General features: G+C 43.7%; 1 protein-coding gene across 6 annotated transcripts in view; it reads left to right on the forward strand.

Annotated features, from left to right (window-relative positions):
- The window catches only part of Mtmr1 (myotubularin related protein 1), a 66460-nt gene that overhangs the window by 30586 nt on the left and 12993 nt on the right, over window positions 1-22881 (forward strand). For all 6 annotated transcript variants that reach the window (XM_033760449.1, XM_010638970.3, XM_010638966.3 and 3 more), the window contains 7 exons: window positions 2527-2628; window positions 2931-3014; window positions 3536-3685; window positions 4661-4849; window positions 12202-12387; window positions 12943-13149; window positions 18209-18301. In XM_033760449.1, the coding sequence (XP_033616340.1) occupies window positions 2527-2628; window positions 2931-3014; window positions 3536-3685; window positions 4661-4849; window positions 12202-12387; window positions 12943-13149; window positions 18209-18301 (1011 nt within the window). The remainder of the gene's footprint in view (window positions 1-2526; window positions 2629-2930; window positions 3015-3535; window positions 3686-4660; window positions 4850-12201; window positions 12388-12942; window positions 13150-18208; window positions 18302-22881) is intronic.

A 22881-nucleotide genomic window follows, 5' to 3' on the forward strand; every position in this document is an offset into this window, starting at 1 on the left:
TTTTTTTTTTTTTTTTTTTTTTGGTGCTGGGGCTCGAACTTGGGTCCTTGCATTTGCAAGGCAGGTGGCAGAACCACTGAGCTAAATCCCCAGCCCTGTTGAAATATTTCTAATTAACATGATATATATCCTAAGTGCTAACATTGTTATGTCCCAGAAAAATCAAGAGGAAAGCGGAGATCAGTGCTATTTTTGAGTTTGTTGTTTCAAGACTACTGTTCAGAACAGTGAATGGTCAAAGGCTCCCTATGGAGACAGCAAGGTTCTTTAAATGCTGTCATTAAAGTTTCCTGGCTATATTGCCATTTTCGCTGTGTCCTTATTTTTTATTTTGTATCCTTTCTCCAGTGAGTTAAGTGGAAATGTGTGTGATAACTGTCACTTGAGAATCACCCTGAGGGCCAGGGATTTAGCTCAGTGCCACCACCCCTGCCTTGCAAGTGTAAGGTCCTGAGTTCGATCCCTAATACCAAAAACAAAACAAACAAAACGAAGCACCCGGAATGAACGTGTTTTATTCTCAGTGACTTCACCTCATGTAAAACAGTTTACTAAAAAGTACCTGCCTAAAGCACCAGGAAAGAGGTCTGCCTGCACATTCATCAGGGCTCCTTCTGAATCTGGGATTTGGATTCACACCTACCCATTTACTGTGATCAAAACCTTGTCCTGTCCCCCTCCATTGGCCCTTCACTGTAGTGAATCCATTTTTCCAGAGTCTTCCAAGTAGAGAGCCTGCTGCCGCTTTACTGGGCTCACTTATGGCACTACATGGCAGTTGTCCTTCTCAGGCAGGCACGCACATCCAGACAGAACACAGCCAGCACCTACAGAACATCGAGCAGAGGGATGACTTGGTGGCTTCTGTGATTTTGAAAGCTGTCATTCTCTATGTCGTAACTCTTGAGTAGCTTCCCACTCTCCTTGGGTTGAAGGAAATGCTCCTTGTCAAGACCTCACATGGCTGAGCCTGATTCACTTTCCTCTGCAGCTTCCTCTGAGCCACCCTCGCTTCATCCTCGCCTCTTAGTTCTGTTTCCTTTCGGGTTCATGTTTGCCTCGCACGCATCCTCTCGCACACACCAAGATCTTGTTTCTCTTTCCTTTTGTGTGGTGCTGCAGAGGGAACCCAGGGCCTAACATGCTAAACATATACTCTGTTTTGGCTTGGAATGCTTTTCTCCCCAGAAATCCTAAACAGCACATCCCTACCAAGGAGTGTGTGTGTAGCCAGGGTAGCTCAGATGGAGGGCACAGCGGGAAATCACGCTGCTCTGAAAGTTGTCCTGTGGCTGTTTTACTAAGATATTTTTATGGCTAGGATGAGCATTTGGCAACAGGTGATATAAGTGTTTTCTAACCTAGAATTACTAAGGCTCCCACCCCTCTCGGTTCTTATCTAAGAGCCTTATAAGGTGTAGGGTATATATTTTTTTAATAAGCAGTATACAATTTGAAGGTATAAAAGCTATAGATAGTAAAAAGTAAGTGTCCCTCCCCAACTCCCAGCCACCCCGTTCTACTCCCTGCAGGCAGCACAGTTCCTAATTCCTAACATACACCTTTGCAGACGCCCTATGCACATAAGCTTGTATGTCCTGTCTTTCTTCGAAAATGTAAATGGTAGTATATTATATGCACAGTTCTGTTTCTGTCTTCTTGCCCTTGACATTATATCTTGCAACTTCTTTATATCAGTATGTTTAGAGCTGCTTCTCATTTTAACAACAGTAGTATTCTATTAGCTGTGTTATAGTCCCTACTGATGAACATTTGAGTGACTCCCATTCATTTGCTGTTATAAATACTGTCACAACAACAGCCTCTCCACTTCCCAGATTGCTGCTGCTTTAATTTCTTTGTGGTCATATTTACTTTCCAGTTTCATATAATGTTCAAGAAGAGTGAGATTTTAACTCATAGGGGATGTATACTTAAAAAGGCTGGAGGCAGTGCTCAAAATATTGTCTTGGAAAGAAATCATATCACCAGAGCTGTGCTGAGTGGGATCATTTCTGCCTGCTTGTGCCTGGGCCTTTGCCCATCGGTTTGCATTCAGGGGCATTTTAGTGAAGTGATCCTGAGAAACACCTATGGCTTTAAGGATGGCACTGAGGGCCCCAGTCCCTACATGATATAGAGTCCTTTCTGTGAGTGTGGAGGGGAAGTCTGTGTCGCATTCTGTTTTTAGGTGGTGTGGATGTTATAGCTGGCTGGTCCAGAAGCTTAAAGTGCACAACTAATTCCACGGCACACCTTTAGTAAGTGTGTGCACAGGGCTTGACAGTAGAGCTTTTGTATATAGACTTTATTCTTTATTCTCTCTTATAATTCCCCCCCGCCGCATATCCCCTTTATTTCAGTTTCCTTGATTTTTAAAAAATCTCATTAAAGATACTTTTGTTAATAGGAGAAGGAGCATAAAATGAAAAGTGAATACAATATTTTATTTATCTATAGCATGGTATGTGGCTCATAGATGAGCAATACATGTTGAATAAGTGAGTTTTGCTGATTGTTCACTAGGACATGAGGAACTTGCGACTTGCCTATAAACAGGAGGAACAGCACAAACTTGGGATATTTGAAAACCTCAGTAAACATGCATTTCCTCTTTCCAATGGGCAGGTAAGTGCACCAAAGTAAAGGCTTTCTTAGTGTATTTCTGGTGGTTCTATAATTTCATGTTTAGTTGTTCTCTTCCAGAGGTTTCCTATATCTTTCTCTATGTTGGTAGCTGAGGATAGACTATTTGAATTTTTTTCAGTTTTCTATAATGATTAAGAAAAGCTACCAATTTTTTACTTTAAAATTTGTGGATGAAAATAGAACTCTTAATATATTCAGCTCATATGAGAATGAACAGCTTTCATATTGGGTGTATGGAATGAGATAAATACTGACATGTGTTTTGTGGTTTTTGTATCCAGGCACTATTTGCGTTCAACTATAAAGAAAATTTTTCAGTTAATGGCTGGAAAGTTTATGATCCAGTAGCTGAATATAAGAGACAGGTAAAGTATGTTGCTTATCAAACTGAAAATAATAGGTTGAACATCTTTTTCTCTTCTAAAAAGTTAGAAGAGGAGAGGAAACTTTCCACAAGTTGTACATGGGCATAATTTCTCTGTCTTCTGGGTGCCCTCTTCTCCTATGCCAGCCCTTTGACTCTTGGCATGGTTGTTCATCCTTTTGCAAAGGGCGAGGAGAGCTAAAGGACAGAGGTTTCCAACCAAATCTTCTAGGTGGCTTCTATGAGATGATCTGGTTGTGATAAGGAGGGTTCCAAACCCGTGACTTAGGTTCAGTTTGGGCAATGTGGTCGGACTATCTTGGTAGGGCATTGAGCTCTTGGGACTGGGAATTCCTTGGAGCACTGTGAGTTTTTCCACTTCTTCCAGTACATTCTTATTGTCATGACATAGACTTTCAAGTTACAATCAAAAATAACAAATAGGTGTGATTCATGCTTAATACTTTATCAAAATGGAAAAGCATGTTTTCCCCCTCTTCTTTCTTCTCTACCATTCTACAGGGCTTGCCAAATGAGAGTTGGAAAATATCCAGAATAAATAGTAACTATGAGTTCTGTGACACTTACCCTGCTGTCATTGTTGTGCCAACCAGTGTAAAAGATGATGACCTATCCAAAGTGGCAGCCTTTCGAGCAAAAGGCAGAGTCCCTGTAAGTAATAAACACTGTCATTTAGATAGAAACATGTACTTCATTAGATCTAGTAAGGACAGATGCACACAGAAAATCTAGCGAACAAGATGGAAAATACAAAAATAAGCTTAGAAACCTGAAGACAGCTGATGGGGATGGTGCACACCTGGAGTCCCATCACTCAGGAGATTAAGGCAGGTGGATCACTGCAAGTTGGAGGCCAGCTAGGGCTATTCAGTGAGTTCAAGGCCAGTGTGGAATACACATTGAGACCCTGTCTCAAACAAGCTTGAACATCTTTGATTTTAAGAAATATATAAACATTCTTTTTTGCTGTCTCCCATTTACATAGTTTCCTACTTCTAAGTTAATGCTCTCGCAATATAGGAGATAATAAAAAATAAGTAGTGAGAAAAAGTATGCTGTTGCATTAGCATTTTACGTCAAATCATCCTAGAGAAAATACATTCAGTTCCTGCTGAGCGGAGTGCTACAGCCGCGTGGGAGAGCACCATTAAACAATCGTGGGCAGCGGGGTGGGATGGATTGCCCACCATTTGCATCTGGTATGACCCTGAGTCATGGGCCCCTGGAGGAAAACTGAAGGTTTGGTGACAGAGTTTTAGGTTTTACCAGAGACTGTATATTCACTTTTTTTCATCCTGCCACATGTGTTATCAAGGAGATAGAGAATTTTTTTAATTAGGAGATAAGATTAAACTAGTGAATCAAACAGAAATGGGGCTAGATTTTAGTAATAGTTTGACTTAGGTTTTATTTTGCCTAGAATCATAGAATTTGAGAACTCACTTGGTCAGACATGTTTCAACCTGACCGAAACATTGAGTCCCTTAGCCCCTGCAGTGCTGTGATTGGTCTGTCCACTCTCAGCTTTGAGGAGAATCTTCAGGAGAAACCACTTTTCCTACCAAGTAATTCAAGCATGCAATGCTTCCGGAACTGTGCTAATTATCTGTTGCTTCCAAACACTAGGTGTTGTCATGGATTCATCCGGAAAGTCAGGCAACAATTACCCGCTGCAGCCAGCCACTGGTGGGCCCCAGTGATAAACGCTGCAAAGAGGATGAGAAGTACTTGCAGACAATAATGGATGCTAATGCACAGTCACACAAGCTCATCATCTTTGATGCCCGACAAAACAGTGTTGCTGATACCAACAAGGTACTTTCTCGATAGTGTTACAGAAACATAGGCTGTCTTCATATGCACTTCCTGTAAGTTGTCATGCATTTGCAACAGCTCACTGGGCTCCTCCCCACCTGAAGTTCAGGCTTTTGGGATATTTATTCCCTGGCTGTTCCTCCCTAAGGTCTTTTATGCTGTTCCACAATCCTGTCTTCTCAATCAATTAAGCAAAGACTCACAGAATTATCTAAAAGATTATTTTAGTGAAATGACTGTGAGACCCTTGGAAGTTCCCTAATTTAAGAAATGTAAGGATTATTTGATTAATTCATATCTGTCCTGAAGCTCTTTTAGAATGGATTCAGCCATATGACCCTGCAGACATACAAAGTTTCTATAAGTGACATGAAGCAGTGGTGGTACACATCAGGTGACAGTGTATCGCAATATAATCACCTCTGCTGGCAGTTCCCATTTGATCCTCACTAACTGAAGGCGGCTGTGTGCTTTGTATCGCTGTGTGCTTTGAAGTCAGGCCACAAGTCCCTGCTATTCAAACAGGAAGTTCTGATTTGAGGCATTTCTGTGTATTACAGATGGCTTTTCGATAGTGTGCTGCTGCAGGTAGGCATTTGGCACACAGAGGACCTTGCCCTCTCCTCAAGTAATTTCAGGACTAGAAAGGTGACACCCACTCTTGCCATCTCATGCCTGCATTTAAAGTATCCCTTGAGTAGCACATATCTGATGAGTGCCCACTAGGGGAGGGTGTTGGGGAAATCCAAAGCCGGAAGAGCTGAGGTGCTGCAGGTAAGGGGTGTGAGCTCTGTGTGCTGGGGAAGCTGCTAAAGCACGTGGCTTGGCATGGTCAGCAGGCAGAAATGGGCAAAGCATTCCAGGCAGCATGAGTGCCCATCCAACAGTGGGTCAGGGCGTGCTGTTCTCCAGAATGGCAAGAAGGATGAATAGGCCCTGGTCATTGCTCTGCCAAGTGCCCCTCTGCAGTGCTTGTGATCTGACTTTGATGCTCTTGTCAGCTTGCTCCTTTTCTTTCCTCAATGATTATTTCATCATTGACCACAGTCTCCAAAAAGGCAGCTTTCTGCCTCCCTCATCTCACTGTCCTTGGAAGCTGTTACCTTCTATTTCAGGAGCAGAGAAACCATTACACATATACTCACCACTTGAGTGCCTGCCATGTACCAGGCACGTGGTTATCCGCTATGGCATAAAGGAAAATAAAGTATGCTCAGAGTGAATGTGGAAGGAGCCTGTGCATTTCCTGCAGGACCCAGGACAGTTATTTCAGCTCTCCAGACCGAGACTACTTTGTTTCTAAAATGAGAATGACAATATTTCCTACTTTGGAGCAGGTGTGAAAGTTAAATGAGGAAAAACTATAAAGGATCCAGAACAGTGGCTCTCACTTGCTGAGAGAGCATTCAGCTAAGATGAGCTGCCCTCATTACAGACCTCACATGGACTGCTCCATTCTCTTGGTTTCTATGACTTCACACTCCCTGTGTTCCTCTCACTCTCCAGCCTGTCCTTTTTGGAATCCTTGGCTGGTTGCTCTTCCCCTTCCCACCCTTCAAATGGGAGTGCTCCTTCACTCGGTCTGGGTCCTCTTTGCTACTCTGCACAATCTCTCCAGACTCTCACCTGGCTTCCGATGCCAGGACTTTCAATACTGTCTGTACGCTGACTGACTTTCTATCCTGCATTGAGACTGAATTTCCTTCCTTTTGTATGCTTCACATCTCCACTTGGCCATCTCTCAGGTCATAAGATCACAGAAAACTCTACCAACCTAAGAATCAGTGTGGTGGAGTGCTAAGAACCTTTGGCTTTGGATTTGGCGATAGCTGGGCTTTTCTCCAGGTGCTGCCACTTGGCGCTCTGTAGAACTCTGGGCAAGTTACTTAACCTAGCTCTCTGAGCCTCAGGTTCCCGCTTCTGCAAAGTGGGAAGTAGCACCAGTGTTTTGTATCCAGGCTTCCATAAGGATTAAAATGAAGGGAGAATAATGCACAGAACTCAGCCTGGTGGTGAGTGCATAGCCAGCGCTCAGTACTTGATGCTGCTGTGCCTGTAGTTCTCATTGGTCATTGGTCGAGGGGGCTGACCAGGTGTCTGGCCTGGAGGGTAAGTAAGGTGGTGTCAGTTACTGCAGTGGGGGAGACTGGAAGGGGAACAGAGCAGGCAGAAGAAAAGGGAGGCTCTTGGTTTCCTGGGGCTCGTATACAAACTTGGTGGCGTACAGTGGCAGATATGTGTTCCCTCACAGTGTTGGAGGCCAGCAATTCAAAATCTGCCAGAGCCGTGCTCCCTCAAAGGGTTCCAGGGGAGAATCTACTAATTGCTTCTTCCAGCTTCGGATGGCCACACCAGCATTCCTGGGCTTATAGCCACATTGCTATAATCTCTCCATCTGTCTTCATGTGGCCTCCTCTTCCCCCTCCTCTTCCTTCTCCTCTTAGTTTCTGCATCTGTTCCTCTTTCTCATCTAAGGACACTTGCGATGGCATTTAGGGCCCACTTGAGGTAATCCAGGATTATCCTGTCATCTCATGATCCTTAACTCGAGGTCACATTCACAGTTGCAAGGGCTTAACGCAGATTTCTCTGGTGGGACCATTTTTTTTTTTTTTTACTTCCCACAGAGAGGTATCCTTCAGCAGAAAGTCCTCTTTGCACTCTGTGGGTCATTAGTTAAGTCAGCTTTTGTACATCTCTCCATCCATCTTGTCACTGCTATGGTATTGTGCCAAGGAATTACAAAATGTGGGAAAAGTGATATTCACAGAGGTGCGTGAGGGCAGTTCCTTGTATTTTACTCTGTGCAGAAGAGCTAGGATGCCAAGTTGCATATCTGCAGTCATTTTTACTGTAGTAAATATATATGGCTGGAAACATGTAAGGCTGCTTATATGTGTAAGTCCCATCAGATCTTCTGCACATATGACTATGTTGTATGCAGATAGACAGTCTGGCTTCTTCCTTCTCTCCTCCTATAAGTTTGAGTGTTGGAGATTTTGTCCCAGCAACAAGAAAAGTGACTAAGACAGCCCTCCAGTTTGCGATAACCTTGCAACAGCAGCTCTGGGAATCTAATTCGATACCCCTGTGTTATTGGTATAAGTCCCACTTGGTCATGGTGAGTGGCATCCTTAATACGCTGCTGGATTTGGTTTGCTAGTATTCTTTTGATTTGTATTCTTCAGGGATACAGGCCGTTTGTTTTGTTTCCTTCGGCATCTTTGTCTAGTTTGGTATTAGGGCCCTAATGGCCTTGTGGAATGAATTAGAACTGAGCCGGGCCCATGGCTGTCCTGGGACTGTGAGACGAAAGGCTGGCTGGCTATAGTCGGGATTGTCTCTCCACAGACCATCACCGAGAAGAGGACCTGATGGCGAGTTGCTTGGGCTGTTACAGTCAAAACCACCTGCTCCAGCAGAGAGGCAGAGTGGCAGCACCAAAGGTGTTTAAGTGAGATTTTCTTTTCAGAACCTGACATGGAGTGCAGGCTTGGCTTCAACCTGTTGCATTTGAGCCGTGTACCTGTGTGGGGAAGAGAAGGCTCTAGAATGCAAAATGAGGCCAGGCCTGAAGTTGAGATTGTTGAGCAGTGGCCACGGCCTTGCAGGGGCGGGGGGGAGACAAGGTCTCTGGAGTGAGGTTTGTACTGGGAAACAGAAGTTCAGTAAGGAAAGAGTGGCTGAGTGGAAGGAGGAGGCCAGGAAGGATAGCAGGTCCTAGAAGCCAAGAGGAGGAGGAAGCGTTTCCAGGAGCACTGGAGGAAACGTGTGGACCTTGGAATTCGCTAGCATGTGAGCGTGCTGTGTTCCCTCGCTGGGGCCGCAGTGTCCCCTCCTTCTCCCCAGAATGCATCACATTCCAGCTGATGGGTGCGCTGGCGGCAGAGAGCTTGTTGCCATGGCCTGGCATGTAGCAGGCCTCCACCAACCATGGGAAGGCTGGTCTGAGATCAGGGAGCTCAAGTGCACACTTCAGATGCGCTTCCCCAGGGACACTCGGTTTTCATTTTGCACAAGGTTGGTAATGGCCCCACTGCCACTGCTGTCGGCTTCTTGGGCACTTGGGCAAAGATGGTAACAGTGTCTCAGTGTCATTGGCTCCCCTCAGGAACCTTACTTTGCCCCTGGAAAGAGGTATGGCCAGCAAGTTCTTATTTTCCAGAACCCTCTGAATTTTACTCTAATGCTCCTGCCTGAGTGTAGGTGGGGTCCCTCCTCACCTGCTTTCTCATGTCTGGAGACGTCCAGGTGCCTGTTTGCAGCCTGGCACGGAATTGGCACGTAATGCTCATTTGACTCCCTAACTTCATTGTTTGATGATCACTTTTCTCATTTGTATTTTTATGACCAGTTTCCAGACAGCAAATTGACTTTAAATATGATCTCCTGGTTGACTGACAACAGCTCTTGGCATACACATCCTGTGTGCCAAAATGCTGGATCTACCTGCAGCCCCAGCTCAGCTCCCCACAGAGCTTCTTTGCTATAAGCTGCTCACTCTGGGCTGGTTCCTCAGCCTGGCTTATGGCCTGGTACACAGTAGGTCAGTGACGGGGAACCTTTTAGATCTCTCAATGCTAACAAACAGCTGGCTATGGCACGCATGCTATAGATTTACCACCATGAAGTAGGTCATCCCTGTCTGGATCCCTTCAGGTCACCTACCTTTCACGTGCCAGCAGCCTGGGCTGTGTGCAGTGCCTTCTGGACAAAGGCTCACAACGTGCAGGTCATGTGCCACAGCCTCAGCCAGGCCCTCGGAACTGCTGACTGTCCTCTCATTTCTCCCGCAGCCCCTCTCCATTCTCATAGGCCATTTCAAACTGTTTCTGACTCCAAGGCTCCTGCCCCATCCCTTATCTGCTTCCTTCCTGACACAGGACAGATTGTCAGAGAGGACCTTCCTCCCCACCCTGCCTCCCATTGCCATGGAAGAGATTTTCTTGCTAGCTCTACCTGCCTGCTCAGGGACCTTACTTACCTGGTCATCTCTCTGTCTTCCATCAACACCCATTCATATGCCAGTCACCTCCATATTGACACTCACAGCTCAGACCTCTCTGAGGACTATACATGACTGATGCTCACTGTGCTCAGAACCAAACTATATCCTGCAGAATCTGCTGCTTCTCCAGCCTCTCACATTGCCCAGCCCAGAATCATGGGTGTTTCCCAGCCTGTCCTTGGCACTGGTCAGCCACTGGGTCCTGCCTTTGAAGAATCTCATCATCCATGTCCCTGTGCCCTGCTGCCTCCACCATGCCTGCTTCAGCCAGCTGACTCCCCATCTCTGCTAGTCACCTACTGAAGGTCCTCCTTCTGCCAATCTTTTCTCCCCAAGGCAGCTAGGACTTCTCAGTAGAGGAGGCTGATTCTTTTCAGTCTTGCCGTCTGGCCCTGCCATGATCTCTGACCTAATTGTTCATTGTTTTTGCCACTGCCCTTTACTTCTCTCTGCTGAACTTATATTGCTGTCAGGAAGCCAAGTCCTTGTCTATCTCTATGTCCCCTTTCCCTGGCTGTGCTCATCCTTCCACCCTGACTTATGTTTCCTTCTTCTCTGGTCATGCAGTCTTGGCCAGTGCTCCTGGTGCCACCTGTGCTGTCCTGGATCCGAGCCCCATAGCCCTGTGCTGCCTTCAGCCCTGCTTTCTCCCTCTCCTACACCAGGCTGTGCGGGCAGGGAGGACAGCCTTATTCACTGACATTCTTGAGGTTGCCGTCATTCTTGCCCCCAGACTTAGCTTAGGGCTAGACATCCATAGTCACTTGGTAAATAATAGGAGACTAAATGAAGAGCATGTCTTTGGGTCCACAGAAATGTTTATTTTTTGTTTATGCATTTATTGAGATCAGATTCAGATAACAAAATTCACCATTTTAGGCACTGCAGTTTACAATTCACATATTCCAAGTACATGCACAGTGTTATGCATCAGCATCACTGTCTAATTCCAGAGCATTCTTGACACCTCATAGGGAAACCCCCCGTACTCATTAGTCAGTCTCAGCAGTCCCCCAGCCCCCGATACCACTAACCATCTTTTGTCTCTGTGAATTCCCCCATTCTGGACACTTTATATTAGTGGAATCAGATGTGATTGTTTATGTCTGGCTGCTTTTACTTGTTTTCAAGGTTCGTCCTTCTTTTAGCATTAGTATATCATTCCTTTTGATAGCCAAATAATATTCTACACGGATGTACAGGGAGACCACATTCTGTTCATTTATCTGTTGATGGATCTTTGAATCATTTCTTTCTTTGGCTATTGTGAATAATGCTGCTACGAATGTTTGTGTACAGATTTTTGGTAAGATCCCCATTCTAGACTCTGCAGGATGTTTTCCCAGGAGTATAATGGCTGGATTATATGGAATTCTTCTTGAGGAACCACTGAACTGTCTTCCACAGCAGCTGTACCATTTTATGTTCTCACTAGCAAGATAATAGTGTTCTAGTTTCTCTGCATCCCTCATCACAGTTGTGTTTTGAATGTTGATCTCTGTACAATATAAACTCATTGCAGACCAGATTTTGTTACGAGATTACCAAGGAGCAAGCCGTATCCCTCCTTTTTGTAACACATGCATTTCATTTTACTTAAATTACTTAGATAGTTTTCTGGCTTGTGACCTCTAAATTGCTTTATATTCAGAAATTTTGTGGTAGTACAACTTTTCTAATCAGATAGATGGTACTAACAGAATGAAGCTCTTTAAACCTAATTCTTCTTGAGTGAGAGCTGGTTGTTAGTAGCTTTTAAAAATGATAATGATGAAAGATGGTTATGATTTGATTTGTGTCCCCAGAAAAAAGAAGTGTTGAAGTCCTAGCTCCTAGTACCTGTGAATGTGACCCTATTTCACAGTAGGGTCTTTGCGAATGTAATCAAGTTAAGATAAGGTTGTGTTGAATTAGGACAGGCCTTAATTGGATGTGAAGGGTGTCTTTATAAGAAAGGAAGAGGCAGAGACACAGGCAGAGAGGAGAAAGGTAGGTGGAGATGGAGGCAGAGGCTAGCGTGATGAGTTTATACCCGGGGTGCCTGGCACTGCCAAGAGCTGGGAGACCCAAGGAAGATCCTCCCTGAAGGCTTCAAAGGGAGCGTGGCCTGCCGGCACCTCGATTTCAGACTTCCTGTGTTCCTGACAGTGAGATGATAAGTGTCTGCTGTTTTAAGCTTCCCAGTCTGTAGGACCTTGTTCCAGCAGCCCTGAGACACTCCTTCAGGGATAGGGAGGTTTGCTGAGATGAGTTTCCTGCTGCTTTGGTGGCCTATATCTGGTAGCACTAGAAACAACAGAAAAACTAATTCCAGATGGGATGATGTATATCGTGCTTTTCCCAGGCAAAGGGTGGAGGATACGAAAGTGAAAGTGCTTACCCAAACGCAGAACTTGTGTTCCTGGAGATCCACAACATTCACGTGATGAGAGAGTCACTGCGGAAGTTAAAGGAGATCGTGTACCCTTCCATTGATGATACTCGGTGGCTATCCAACGTGGACTCGACACACTGGCTGGAGTATATAAGGGTAAAGGGTCCAGTCTTCATCTGCCTTGCTGTTTGGACTTACCTCCATCTGTGCCATAAATATGTGTCTCTCCGAGTGATTTCTCAGCATGGCAAAGAAATGCATCTTTGCTGTGTGTGTGTGCATTTTCTTAGTGTCTGCCAGCGGCTCCTGGACTGTGGTCTTTGTGGACAGCTTTTGTGACATAATCGAAAGGGAATAATACTTGACTCAGGTCAGATTTTTAAGAGAACTTTGTGACCCTTTAATAAAGGTCCCTGTTTACTGCTATAGTTTTTCTTGATTAGTGAGTTTTTAATTTTACAAAATGCAGGCATTTCTTATTTGTTCTCAATTGATTACATGGCATTTTTTTTTCCTTTCTGTCAATACTGGGGATGGAACCTAGGGCCTAATACATATTTGGCAAGTACTCTACCACTGAGCTACACCCTAGCCCCCTATATGACATTTCTTATTTGGTTTATTGACCAGGGCTTCCCTAGTTCTCCCCAGCAATATTTCACGCAGTACTTGAAATTGACCATAGAATTGTCTGTTGTGCCTTCTCTGAAGATGCTTCTTGCTGGGGCAGTAAGAATCGCTGATAAAATAGAATCTGGGAAGACCTCCGTGGTGGTACACTGCAGTGATGGCTGGGACCGAACAGCCCAGCTCACATCACTGGCCATGCTGATGTTGGACAGTTACTACCGGACCATTAAAGGATTCGAAGCTCTCATAGAAAAGGAGTGGATAAGCTTTGGACACAGGTTTGCACTGGTGAGTTGAGACAGTGAGGTTCTGCCTAACTGTTTTGCTCCACATGCATGCACCATACAGCATACGTTTAGGCTTTCTCCTCTGTACCAGACCTGAATGTCCATACCAGAGTACTGTGGACTCCAAGATTGCATGGTCCTGATAGGGCTTTTTTAATCCAGTCATGCCTTTTTGAACAAATGAAATTAAGTATTTTAAAGTGTTCAAACCTGTAACCCATAGAACACTCAGTGTTGTATAACCATCACCTCTGTCCAGTCCCCAAACATGAGCAAGGGCTGGGTTCAGTGGGGAAGAGAAAGGGTAGGGAACCTTTCCAGATGTTGTATTCCATCTATCCTCCTGAAGCTGTGTGTCCTGCTTCACTCAAGGGACAGCAATAAGGGCTGTCTGTGAGAGGCCAGCAACAGCAGCACATGCCAGGGCTGAGCAGGAGTGTGCGTGTCGGAATGATGCACATGTCAGTGCTGTGCTCCCATCCCTCCTTTCTACCTGGGCCACAGAGAAGGCAGTGACCAGGAGAGCCATCGGGGCCACCACTGTGTGAGCAGCACAGTGATTTGTATCATCTTGTTTAACCTTGACATAGGCACTGTCATTAGGAGCTTCAGGAGTGTGCGTTATCTGCTTAAGGTCACACAGCTAGTTAGGTGGGAGCCAATTTAAACAGTGCTTTAACGCCTATACCAGCCCACCACAGTTCTTTTACTCTACTTTATGTAGGCATTCTGGGAGTGAACACCTGAGCCCCTGAGACCAACTACCGTCCTTGGTCATCTGCTACGATCCCTTCCCTCATGGCCTTATATGGAACTTGCAGCTGTTCTTCCCTCTCTCTTGCCTCCATCCCCCCTCCCCTAGATCATTCCTGTTGCTGTAGAAATATGTTGCTATATCCTACAATCCCTTTTGACCCCAGAACCCCCTCTCCTGTCACCCCAGTTACCTGCTGTCAATGTGTGCTTAATAGGAAAATAAAATATCAATAAAATAAAATGTTAAATGCTTAATATCTAATGAGTGTAAACATTAACATTTTCAGCATCAACAGTTTACCTGCTTAGAAGATCTAAAAAAATAACAGCAGAAATAAATTCCTATGTGAACTACACTGAAAATACAAACAATACTCTACCACAGAAATAATCTTGCTTCCATTATCACACCTAAGGCAGTCTTCACACATGACAACAGCATGTCCGATACATAAGTCTCACTCACACTGACAGCACATGTACTTAGCTTTCCTTTCCTCTTTGGCAGGCCGTACTTGTCATCTCTTATGTCTCATTCTTGTCAGGAGCTTCCTCTTTTTTGCTGGTTGTTTTGTTTTGTTTTGTTTTGTTTTTTGAGACAGGGTATCTATCACTGCATAGTTGAGACTGACCTGAAATTCACTATGTAGCCCAGGCTGGTCTCAAACTCACAGCAATCCTCCTGCCTCAGCCTCCCGAGTGCTGGGATTACAGGTGTGCGCCACCACGCCTGGCTCAATGTTTGTTTTGTTTTTGATACTGGCTATTGAACTCAGAACCTCAGGCTTGCCAGGCAGGTGCAGCACCACTGAGCTGTATCCCTGGCCCAGAAGCTTCCTATTATATTTATTATACAATGTGCATTAACCAAGAAAATGAAATATCAATAAAATGTATCAAATATAATGTAATGAATGTTTAGAATAAACATCAACATTTTTTACATCAACTGCTTACTAAATCTAAAAACTGGCAACAAATAAATTCCTGTACAAACTAAATACAAATAAAACTTTATCACAAAAATAAGCTTTACTTCAATTATTACACCAAAGGCAGTTTTCACACCTGAAAACAGCATGTTCCCATTGCTTACACTGATAGCACATGTGCTTTGTTTTCCTGTCTCCTTTGGTAGGACATACTTGACAGCAGGCTGGTCTTCTTGTTTACTTGGGAGGTTCTTATAATGTTTTACCTGTCTGTTCACCAGTCTGCTCCAGAATTTTCTTGCAGAGTTCTTTGGGCAGATACGTATTGTTCTTACTCTGTTGTAATTGATCATTTCTCAATTCCAGTCCCAATCCTCTAAGAAATTTTCTTTGTGATAGTTTGTGCTTGTTATTTTCTTTGTAAACTATGAAACTACTTATGCCTGACATGTTTAGGGTCAAGTAAAACACAACTATTGGCCAACGCTTTGTGTTTTGAGTGACATCATAGTTGCTGCATAACTCATCAACAACATCTACTCCGCCTTTCGTTTTGTTGCAATATGTGACCATTTCTGGCTTCTTTTGTGTTGAGGAGTCACTATAAATCTTTTTTGTCTGTTTGTTGTTTTGAGAAAGGGTCTCTCTATGTAGTCCATACTACTCTTGAACTCACTATGTAGAACAGGTTTACCTGAACTCATAGGATCCTCCTGTCTTAGTCTCCCTAGTGCTGGGATTACAGGCATGCACCACCATGCCCACCTGGCTTCACTATCCAGCTTTTATCATCATGGTGTAATGTTGGCAGTATCAGTACTACTTTGATTTTCTTCACCATATAGGATGCCAATGTCATATCTTTCTGAAATCCAAAGATTGTACTATACATTTCTCGATTGTGAACTTGCAACATTTTTTCAGGAATCTCTACTTTGTTCTTGCGAATAGTTCTCTGCTGGCCAACTGGTGGTTTTTTAACAAATGTAACATCAATGGGGAACTTGTAAACCAGTGTGACATTTGGGTTATTTTTTGAAATAGATGCAGCAAGTCTGTTCACAACATCATACAGTTTATTCCTGCACAAATAAAGACCTGGTGGCTGAGTTTCAGGATAAATTTCTAAATTCAAGGTGAAAATGTGTTTGCATGTACCAGGGCATATATTTTATACCATATTTGGAAAATTTATTTACTTTTGGCATATATTACCAAAACCTTCAACATCACCAAACAATGCAAGTTGTTGATTTTCATGTATTCAGACAGTGTATAAATTGCTGGACAGTTTGAAACAAAGCTTTCAAAAAATGAGCAGATAGCAGCCAAATTGTTGAATTTTTTTTTTCTTGGTGAGTCTTTTGTCATCATAATGTAGGCAGTTTTGAAAGAAACCAAATCTCTTGAGTGTCATTGTTCTCCAAATCTCAACACCATATCATCTGTCACTTCTCCATGAATCCTTTAGATTCTGATTAGCATAATTAGAATGATAAAGTCCTGCTATGAAGGCTTTTAGTTCAGATAGTGGGGTATCATGATACATATATTTTTTGAGTATGACTACTGATACACATAGAATGTTTTCCTTGTATATCATTATTAGTGTATTTCAAAACATTTTGTAACATATTGTCCATTAAACAATTTCCAACACTGAATCACAATGTTGGCATTCTGTCCAATAGTTTTCACCCCTGGCAAGAACCTAATAACATTTTCCAACCTAGTTCTAACAGTGGATTGTTCAGATATACATGACCATTTTGTAGCATTTTGACTAGTCAAATGTTTATTTATATTACTGCTTTCTTCCTCATCTGAATCAAGGTCCTTGTTCTGTACTTCTCTATCTGTCGTAGCTTGCTAACTTCTTTGCCTTACATGATCCAAGTCATCATCAGTAGCAGAATCACCTGATGACTCACTTTCAGCCTCCCCCCAAAGTTGTAAAAGCAGATTTTCATATAACATTGTATGGAATTGGACTATTTCTATAAGAAAAATCAAAAGAAAACATGTAATAAAAATTATAAATACACAGAAATGTAAAACGGTATATAATGTGGTAAAACTTAACCATTTGCATTTTGGCACATGTGCACACACCTTGCTGTTTGTTATACCAAGTGGGTGAACACCAAGATCGCTTCCTGAATTACCCCAGTGCAGCTACCGAGATGCACGGCTGGCTACTGTTATGCTTAAGTACATATTTTCATTAGAAAAATACCGTTGGGGTGTTTTTTTAACCCACCATAATCCCCCTTGGGTTGCCACTGAACTGCACACTTTTAAGTGCTAAGTGATTAAATGGTTAAAATGGTAACTTTTATATGTGTTTTACCACAATTAAAAATGAAAAGAAAGCAATACACTGACACTCGGAGATATTGACATTGACTTGGACATTTCCTTGTTTTTATATCTTTCTGGATTGACTTTCATGGATCAAGTATTTTTTCATTCTCTCTGTGCTGATACACTGATTGTGTTCTGTCCTCTTGATTTTTTTTCACCCTTATCCTTTCATTTAGCAATCAAGTTATTTGAAGCTTCTCGTGAACCCTTACTCCTTAGCTGTCTTTTCACTTGTGGTGCTTTTAGTGTTGTTGGCAATCCTGTTTATGTGGTTGCGGATGTTACCTTTTGGTACGAATTGCTAATGTAAATCTCAGAAGTTATGAAAAGCAACACTGCAAGGACTCCACCCCATTAGCATTTCAAGAGTGATATTTTGGCCTGCTCTGAGTAATGTAGAATTGGTTAAAATTTGTAGGTTATTAACCACAGTTTTTTTGTTTTGTTTTGGTACCAGGGATCCAACTCAGGTCCTTGTGCTTGCAAGGCAGGCAGTGGAACCACTGAGCTAAATCCCCGGCCCTAACCACAGTTTTGATTGATGGACTTCCTGAAGTTTGTGGAAAACAGAAAAATGTTTTTATACTTGTGGAGAAAATGGAATTCATGATATGCTTTGCAGATTTTTTCATTGGTACTCTTGCACTGGTCCTGTGCACTTGTTGTAGTACTTGTTCTTGCACCAAAAAGTGAGCTAGCCAGTTGCTTATTATTTCTTAATATCAGGTTTAGAAAGCAATCAACATGTAAAGATAGAGTAAATGGAAATTGTTTCCTAACAGAAATGAAAGTTAATTCAGTTTGATGAACATTTTTGAGTGCTTTTCTTTTAGATTGGGAGTTGAACTCGGGGCCTTTACATGCTAGGCAAATGCTCTACCCCTGAGCTGCATCCTTGGCTGTTAGGCTTGATGAGATGTACAGTACTCTTGCCACCAGGCAGTTTAAAGTGGCTTTCAAGAAGACCATGGTACTCACAGAGACATTTAACCTTTTGTTTCTTTTCAGCGAGTGGGCCACGGTGATGACAACCATGCAGATGCCGACCGATCACCTATATTTCTTCAGTTTATTGATTGTGTTTGGCAAATGACAAAACAGGTGAGACATTTCAATTATATTTCTGACCTATAGACTTTTTGATTCAATACATCTTGAAGTTGAAGATGAGAGAAATGCATTAGTCAGATTTTCACTGCTATGACAGAATGCCTGGGAAAGTCATCTTAAAGGATGAAAGGGTTATTTCAGAGGTTGCAGTCTATGGTTGGCTGGCTCCATTGCTTCTAGGCCTGTGGCGAGGCAGATATATCATGGCGGAAGAGCATGGCAGCCAGGAAGCAGAGAAGGGAAGAAAGTTAGAAAGAGGCCAGGAGCAGATCCCCCTGGTCATACCCTGTGATCTGCTCCCTTCAACCGGGCCCCAGATTCTGTTTCCATCACCCCCTAATCATGCCATCAAATTGTGATCCCATCAGAGACAAGCGTCAGTGACGAAGTTAGAGCCCAATGAGCCAGCCACGTTCCTAAAGCCCATCAGCAAAAGTGAACCTTTGGGAATATGTTAGATCTCAACCATAACAATAAGCTTTCATTGTTGTTTCATTCAAAAAGGTTTGTATGTGTGTAATATATGACCCTGTCTATTATTTAATATGCTTTGATTCTAATTCACTTAGAAATACAGCAGAAAATTAGAAATAATCAGTTTCACACCCCAAGTTACTTTTCTTCTGCAAATAGTTTTTGTCAAGCCTCTTGTCCAGCAGCTATACAAACCAAGGCCCTATTCCTTAGTTAATTCTGCTACTGCTCCATTTTTGTGTCAGGTTTAAGAAACCTGTTAAGTCTCCTGCTAGGCAGTCAAAGATTTGGCCCGATGTTATAAATGGGATATGGCTAAACTGCTAGTAAATGAAGTCAGATCAGAAAGTCCAGGAATCTCCATAACCTGCCCCAAACCATAGCCCCTCAGGCCTAAAGGTCACCAGGGGAAACGTATGTCCTGAGCTATACAGCAGAGAAGAAACTGTATAGCATCTTGCCATTAGCTTCCTTAGTCCCCGCCCTCAGTGCACAGGGCCCTAAGCCGGGAGCTACACAGGGCTCCTCTTTCCCTACATTAAGCCCCATGGCTCCAGATTACAGCTGGCCTTAGGGCCCATCTCCAACGTCCATACCTGGGTTTGGGTCTCAGCCTCAGGATAGAATGTAGGGCCAGGGTAGTGGACCTGGAAACAGAGAAATAGAAGGAGGAGATGGAGAGAGTCATTTTCCCCATGCTTGTTGGCCAGCCTGGCTGATGGAGAGGCTGCAAGGAAGAGTAAGCTGACTGAGTCCAAGGCCAGCATTCTCTATGCATGTGCCAGAGCTCTGCTGGCCATGGCCACTGCTTCAGTCCTGGGGAAGGGAACCAGCCAGAGGGCTGCTGGCGACCAGCAGGGATTCCCTCAACAGCATGATGCTCATGTGTGAGCCTCCTGAGACTTTCAAGGGCCATGTGCCTATCCACTGCACAAAGTTGTGGATATCAGTCCTGCTTGCTCACTGGAAGCTGCTGTTACTGAGGGAAGTATGTGCTAGGGCAGAAAAAAGTTGAGGATCCACATGTTTCTCCTGTCCCTGCTGTTGCCTCACCATCTCCTGTAGACTTGGGGCTCCCTGCAGACCCACTGGTTCTCTGGAGGTAGAGCTGCACCCTTGTTTTAGAGCTCTCCAGAAGGTGCTTTTATGTACTTGGCTAGGGAGATCACTGCTAGACCAGCCCTACCAAGACTGCTGAGCAAACGGCCCTGGAGTTCCCCACCAGAGAGCATATGCACTCATGCGCACACACACCTGATCTGAGTAAGTGGGCCCGGGGTGGAGTGGGCACTGCTGCATTTCAGACAAGGCACACTGTAGGGCCTGGAGAACACAGTCCTGTCTTCAGAAATAAGAGGGCATAGGGAGCTTTTGTCAACCACAGTAGATCCCACAGAATAATCAGGCCCTCGTTAGGAACTGACCCTTACTTTTAGACCCAGTGGCAGTATGCCGAATGGGGCTCACATTATCTGGGTGCCGGGTCATGGTGGGTTTAAAATAGCAAGGCAGAGAGATGGCTGGTCTCAAGAGAAGGCGTGCCACCTGTGTAAGTGACAGGTGACAGCACACGGGCTTGGAAAGCTTACTGTGTTACAGTTCCGCACACTTTCGGCTACTTGGAGTGATGCTGAACCAATAACAGAATTAAATGGTTATTATCTTTAGATTAAGACAAAGCAGGAAACACATTTTAGAAAAACTGCATAAAAAGGTTGAATGTAAAAAATATAATTCTGATGCCACTAATGAGATAAACACCATTTTAATGCCTCTAATAAGATAAGTGTCAGTTTTGTGGATGTGAAGCAGTGTATTCGTCCTAAATGTTTATGGAGGGCTGTGTGTGTGTATAGTTAATTCCTGGGTTGATGCTTGTAAACTGCTTATGGTAGCTTTATTGCTAATATTGAGAACGCTTAGGAAATGACTGCTTCTCAGAGATGTCTTCCAGGAGTAGCTGGCTTTTGGGTTTTGAATCTGTTGTAAGGTCCTGCCTCTTCAGCTTTTTGGGGATGAGAAGTTGCTGCTTAGTTGGTCTAGACCCTGGTTCTTTGGCCTTGGCCTATGGTATTATTTTTGACCCTTAGGCAGTCTCACTCTTGGCATAGCAGGAAGAACAACTGATTAAAACAATCATGTCACATTGGCTAAAGCAGTACAATCAGCAATAACAATAGCATCAAACAGCCTAGAAAATGACAAACTGTAATAATTATTAATTTGCTACCTTTAACTGTATGAACTAGATTTGTGGTTATATAACAAAATCTAAAACAAACCAGAAAATTGTATACAGTTAATATGCCCTCAATATAGTGATTTTTACACTCCCAGAGAAAATTTAAAAGAGGTTAGGGGGAAAAATAGAGAAATAGAAGAAGAGGAAGAGATTAGAAGCAAGGCTGGAGAATAAAGGAAGATTGCACAAGCTTTGGGAAGCTGGTGAAGAAGACAGGGAAAAACAGAAGGAAGAAAAAACAGAACAGAACAAAAACACTAGAAACAATGTTCATACTCATAAAAAACAAAAACAATCAAGGAAAAAGCAAAGGAAAAAATGTCCACATCAAGGTGTGTCTCTGCTGTCACTTGGTAGACAAATTGGGATCTGTGTTGATTAATCCCAGCAAGCCAGTCATAGATTTATGGCAGGGTAGTGGATAATTCCAGCAAGCCTGCACTGTTAGTTCTACTGTAGTTCAGGCTGGTTTCTGGCTGTGAGGCTGGAACCCAATTTGTTCATCCTGCAACACTCTGTGAGTCTCTTGCCAGCTTGAACTCAGCTCCCTGCCAGCATGAACTGGGTTCCTTGACCTCTTGCTGACTTGAACTCAGTTCTACCTTGTCCTGACACTGGGAGCCACTAGATGGAGCCGGGCCACAGTTGCTCTGAGTTCTGAGCTCAGTTGGCCTCTCTCCAAGATAGTGGCTGGACAGTCACCCTTTCTGGGGGACATCTGAACCCCAATAACTCACCAGCCACCAGTCTGCTGTGTCCACTGCTCTGTTCTCATGGTGTATTTCTCCTCAGAGACCTTTGAAGTTGCCAGGAGTCACTGTGTATCTGCAGGTTCGAGCCACCCCTCCCATGCAGCAAGTCAGGGCTTGGAGAAAGCACCACTTGCTACCTCCTCTTTCTGTGTTGAGGTGACTCTCTCTGCTCTCCCAGTGGGCTTCAGTTCTCATTTCCAATCCTTGCTGGGTTTCAGAGACCCACTTCCCTCCTTCTCTTTCTCACACTGCTATCTTCCAGCATCTGGACACCAGATCTTGGAGACCCTTCTCTGCTGTTCACCACTCTACCATCTTCCTGAAAGTTCATTCCAGTACTCCGTTCAATGTACTACAGGCCTGAGTACCTAGTCTCTTTGCATAAGAACACCAATCACATTGCATTAGGACCCACTTTTGATTTTAAACTAGTTACTTCTTTAGAGACCTTAGCTTCTAGGTAGCAAGGCACTGCTTTTCTTTTTCTCAGCATCATAGCACAACACAAAGAGGTGCAGGGAAAAGAGGTACATGCTTGTCATCCCAGCACTCTAGGAAGCTGAAGCAGGAGGATTACAAGTTTGAGGCTAGCCTGGGCAATTTAGCGACTTAGCAAGACCAGTAGGTAGAGGTTTCAGTTCATAACAAGCTGGTTCCTAGTCAGGGCAGCATGGCAGAGGGCTATTGCAGAGGAGAAACGGTCCATGGCAGGGCAGGCAGGCAGAAAGCCAGCATCAAGCAACAGGTGCGTGTGCGTGTGCATGCGCACTCGTGTGTGTGAACCACCGAGCACCTTCAAACTTACTTCCTTTCTTCATACTGCTTGGTACCTGTTTTTGTATCTATTGTTTATTGGATTTTAAGAAAGAAAATAGAGGTTTAGATTAGAACATTTCAGGTGCTTCTCACAGCTGAGATTCTGTTCATGAATCCCATCACCTTGAGACTTAGGATTTGAACATGTGAATTTTGGAGGGACACAAATAATCCATGACACTCATGTGGTTTAAAAAATGTCAATAATTTGCTGGCTTGTGAGTAAGTGTTTATTCCTTTTTTTTTTTTTTTTTTTTTTTTTTTTCCCAGGATTTAATCGGACTTTT

This window comes from Fukomys damarensis, unplaced genomic scaffold (assembly GCF_012274545.1).
Source record: "Fukomys damarensis isolate Sample0158 unplaced genomic scaffold, DMR_v1.0_HiC HiC_scaffold_39, whole genome shotgun sequence".
NCBI classification, from domain to species: domain Eukaryota; kingdom Metazoa; phylum Chordata; class Mammalia; order Rodentia; family Bathyergidae; genus Fukomys; species Fukomys damarensis.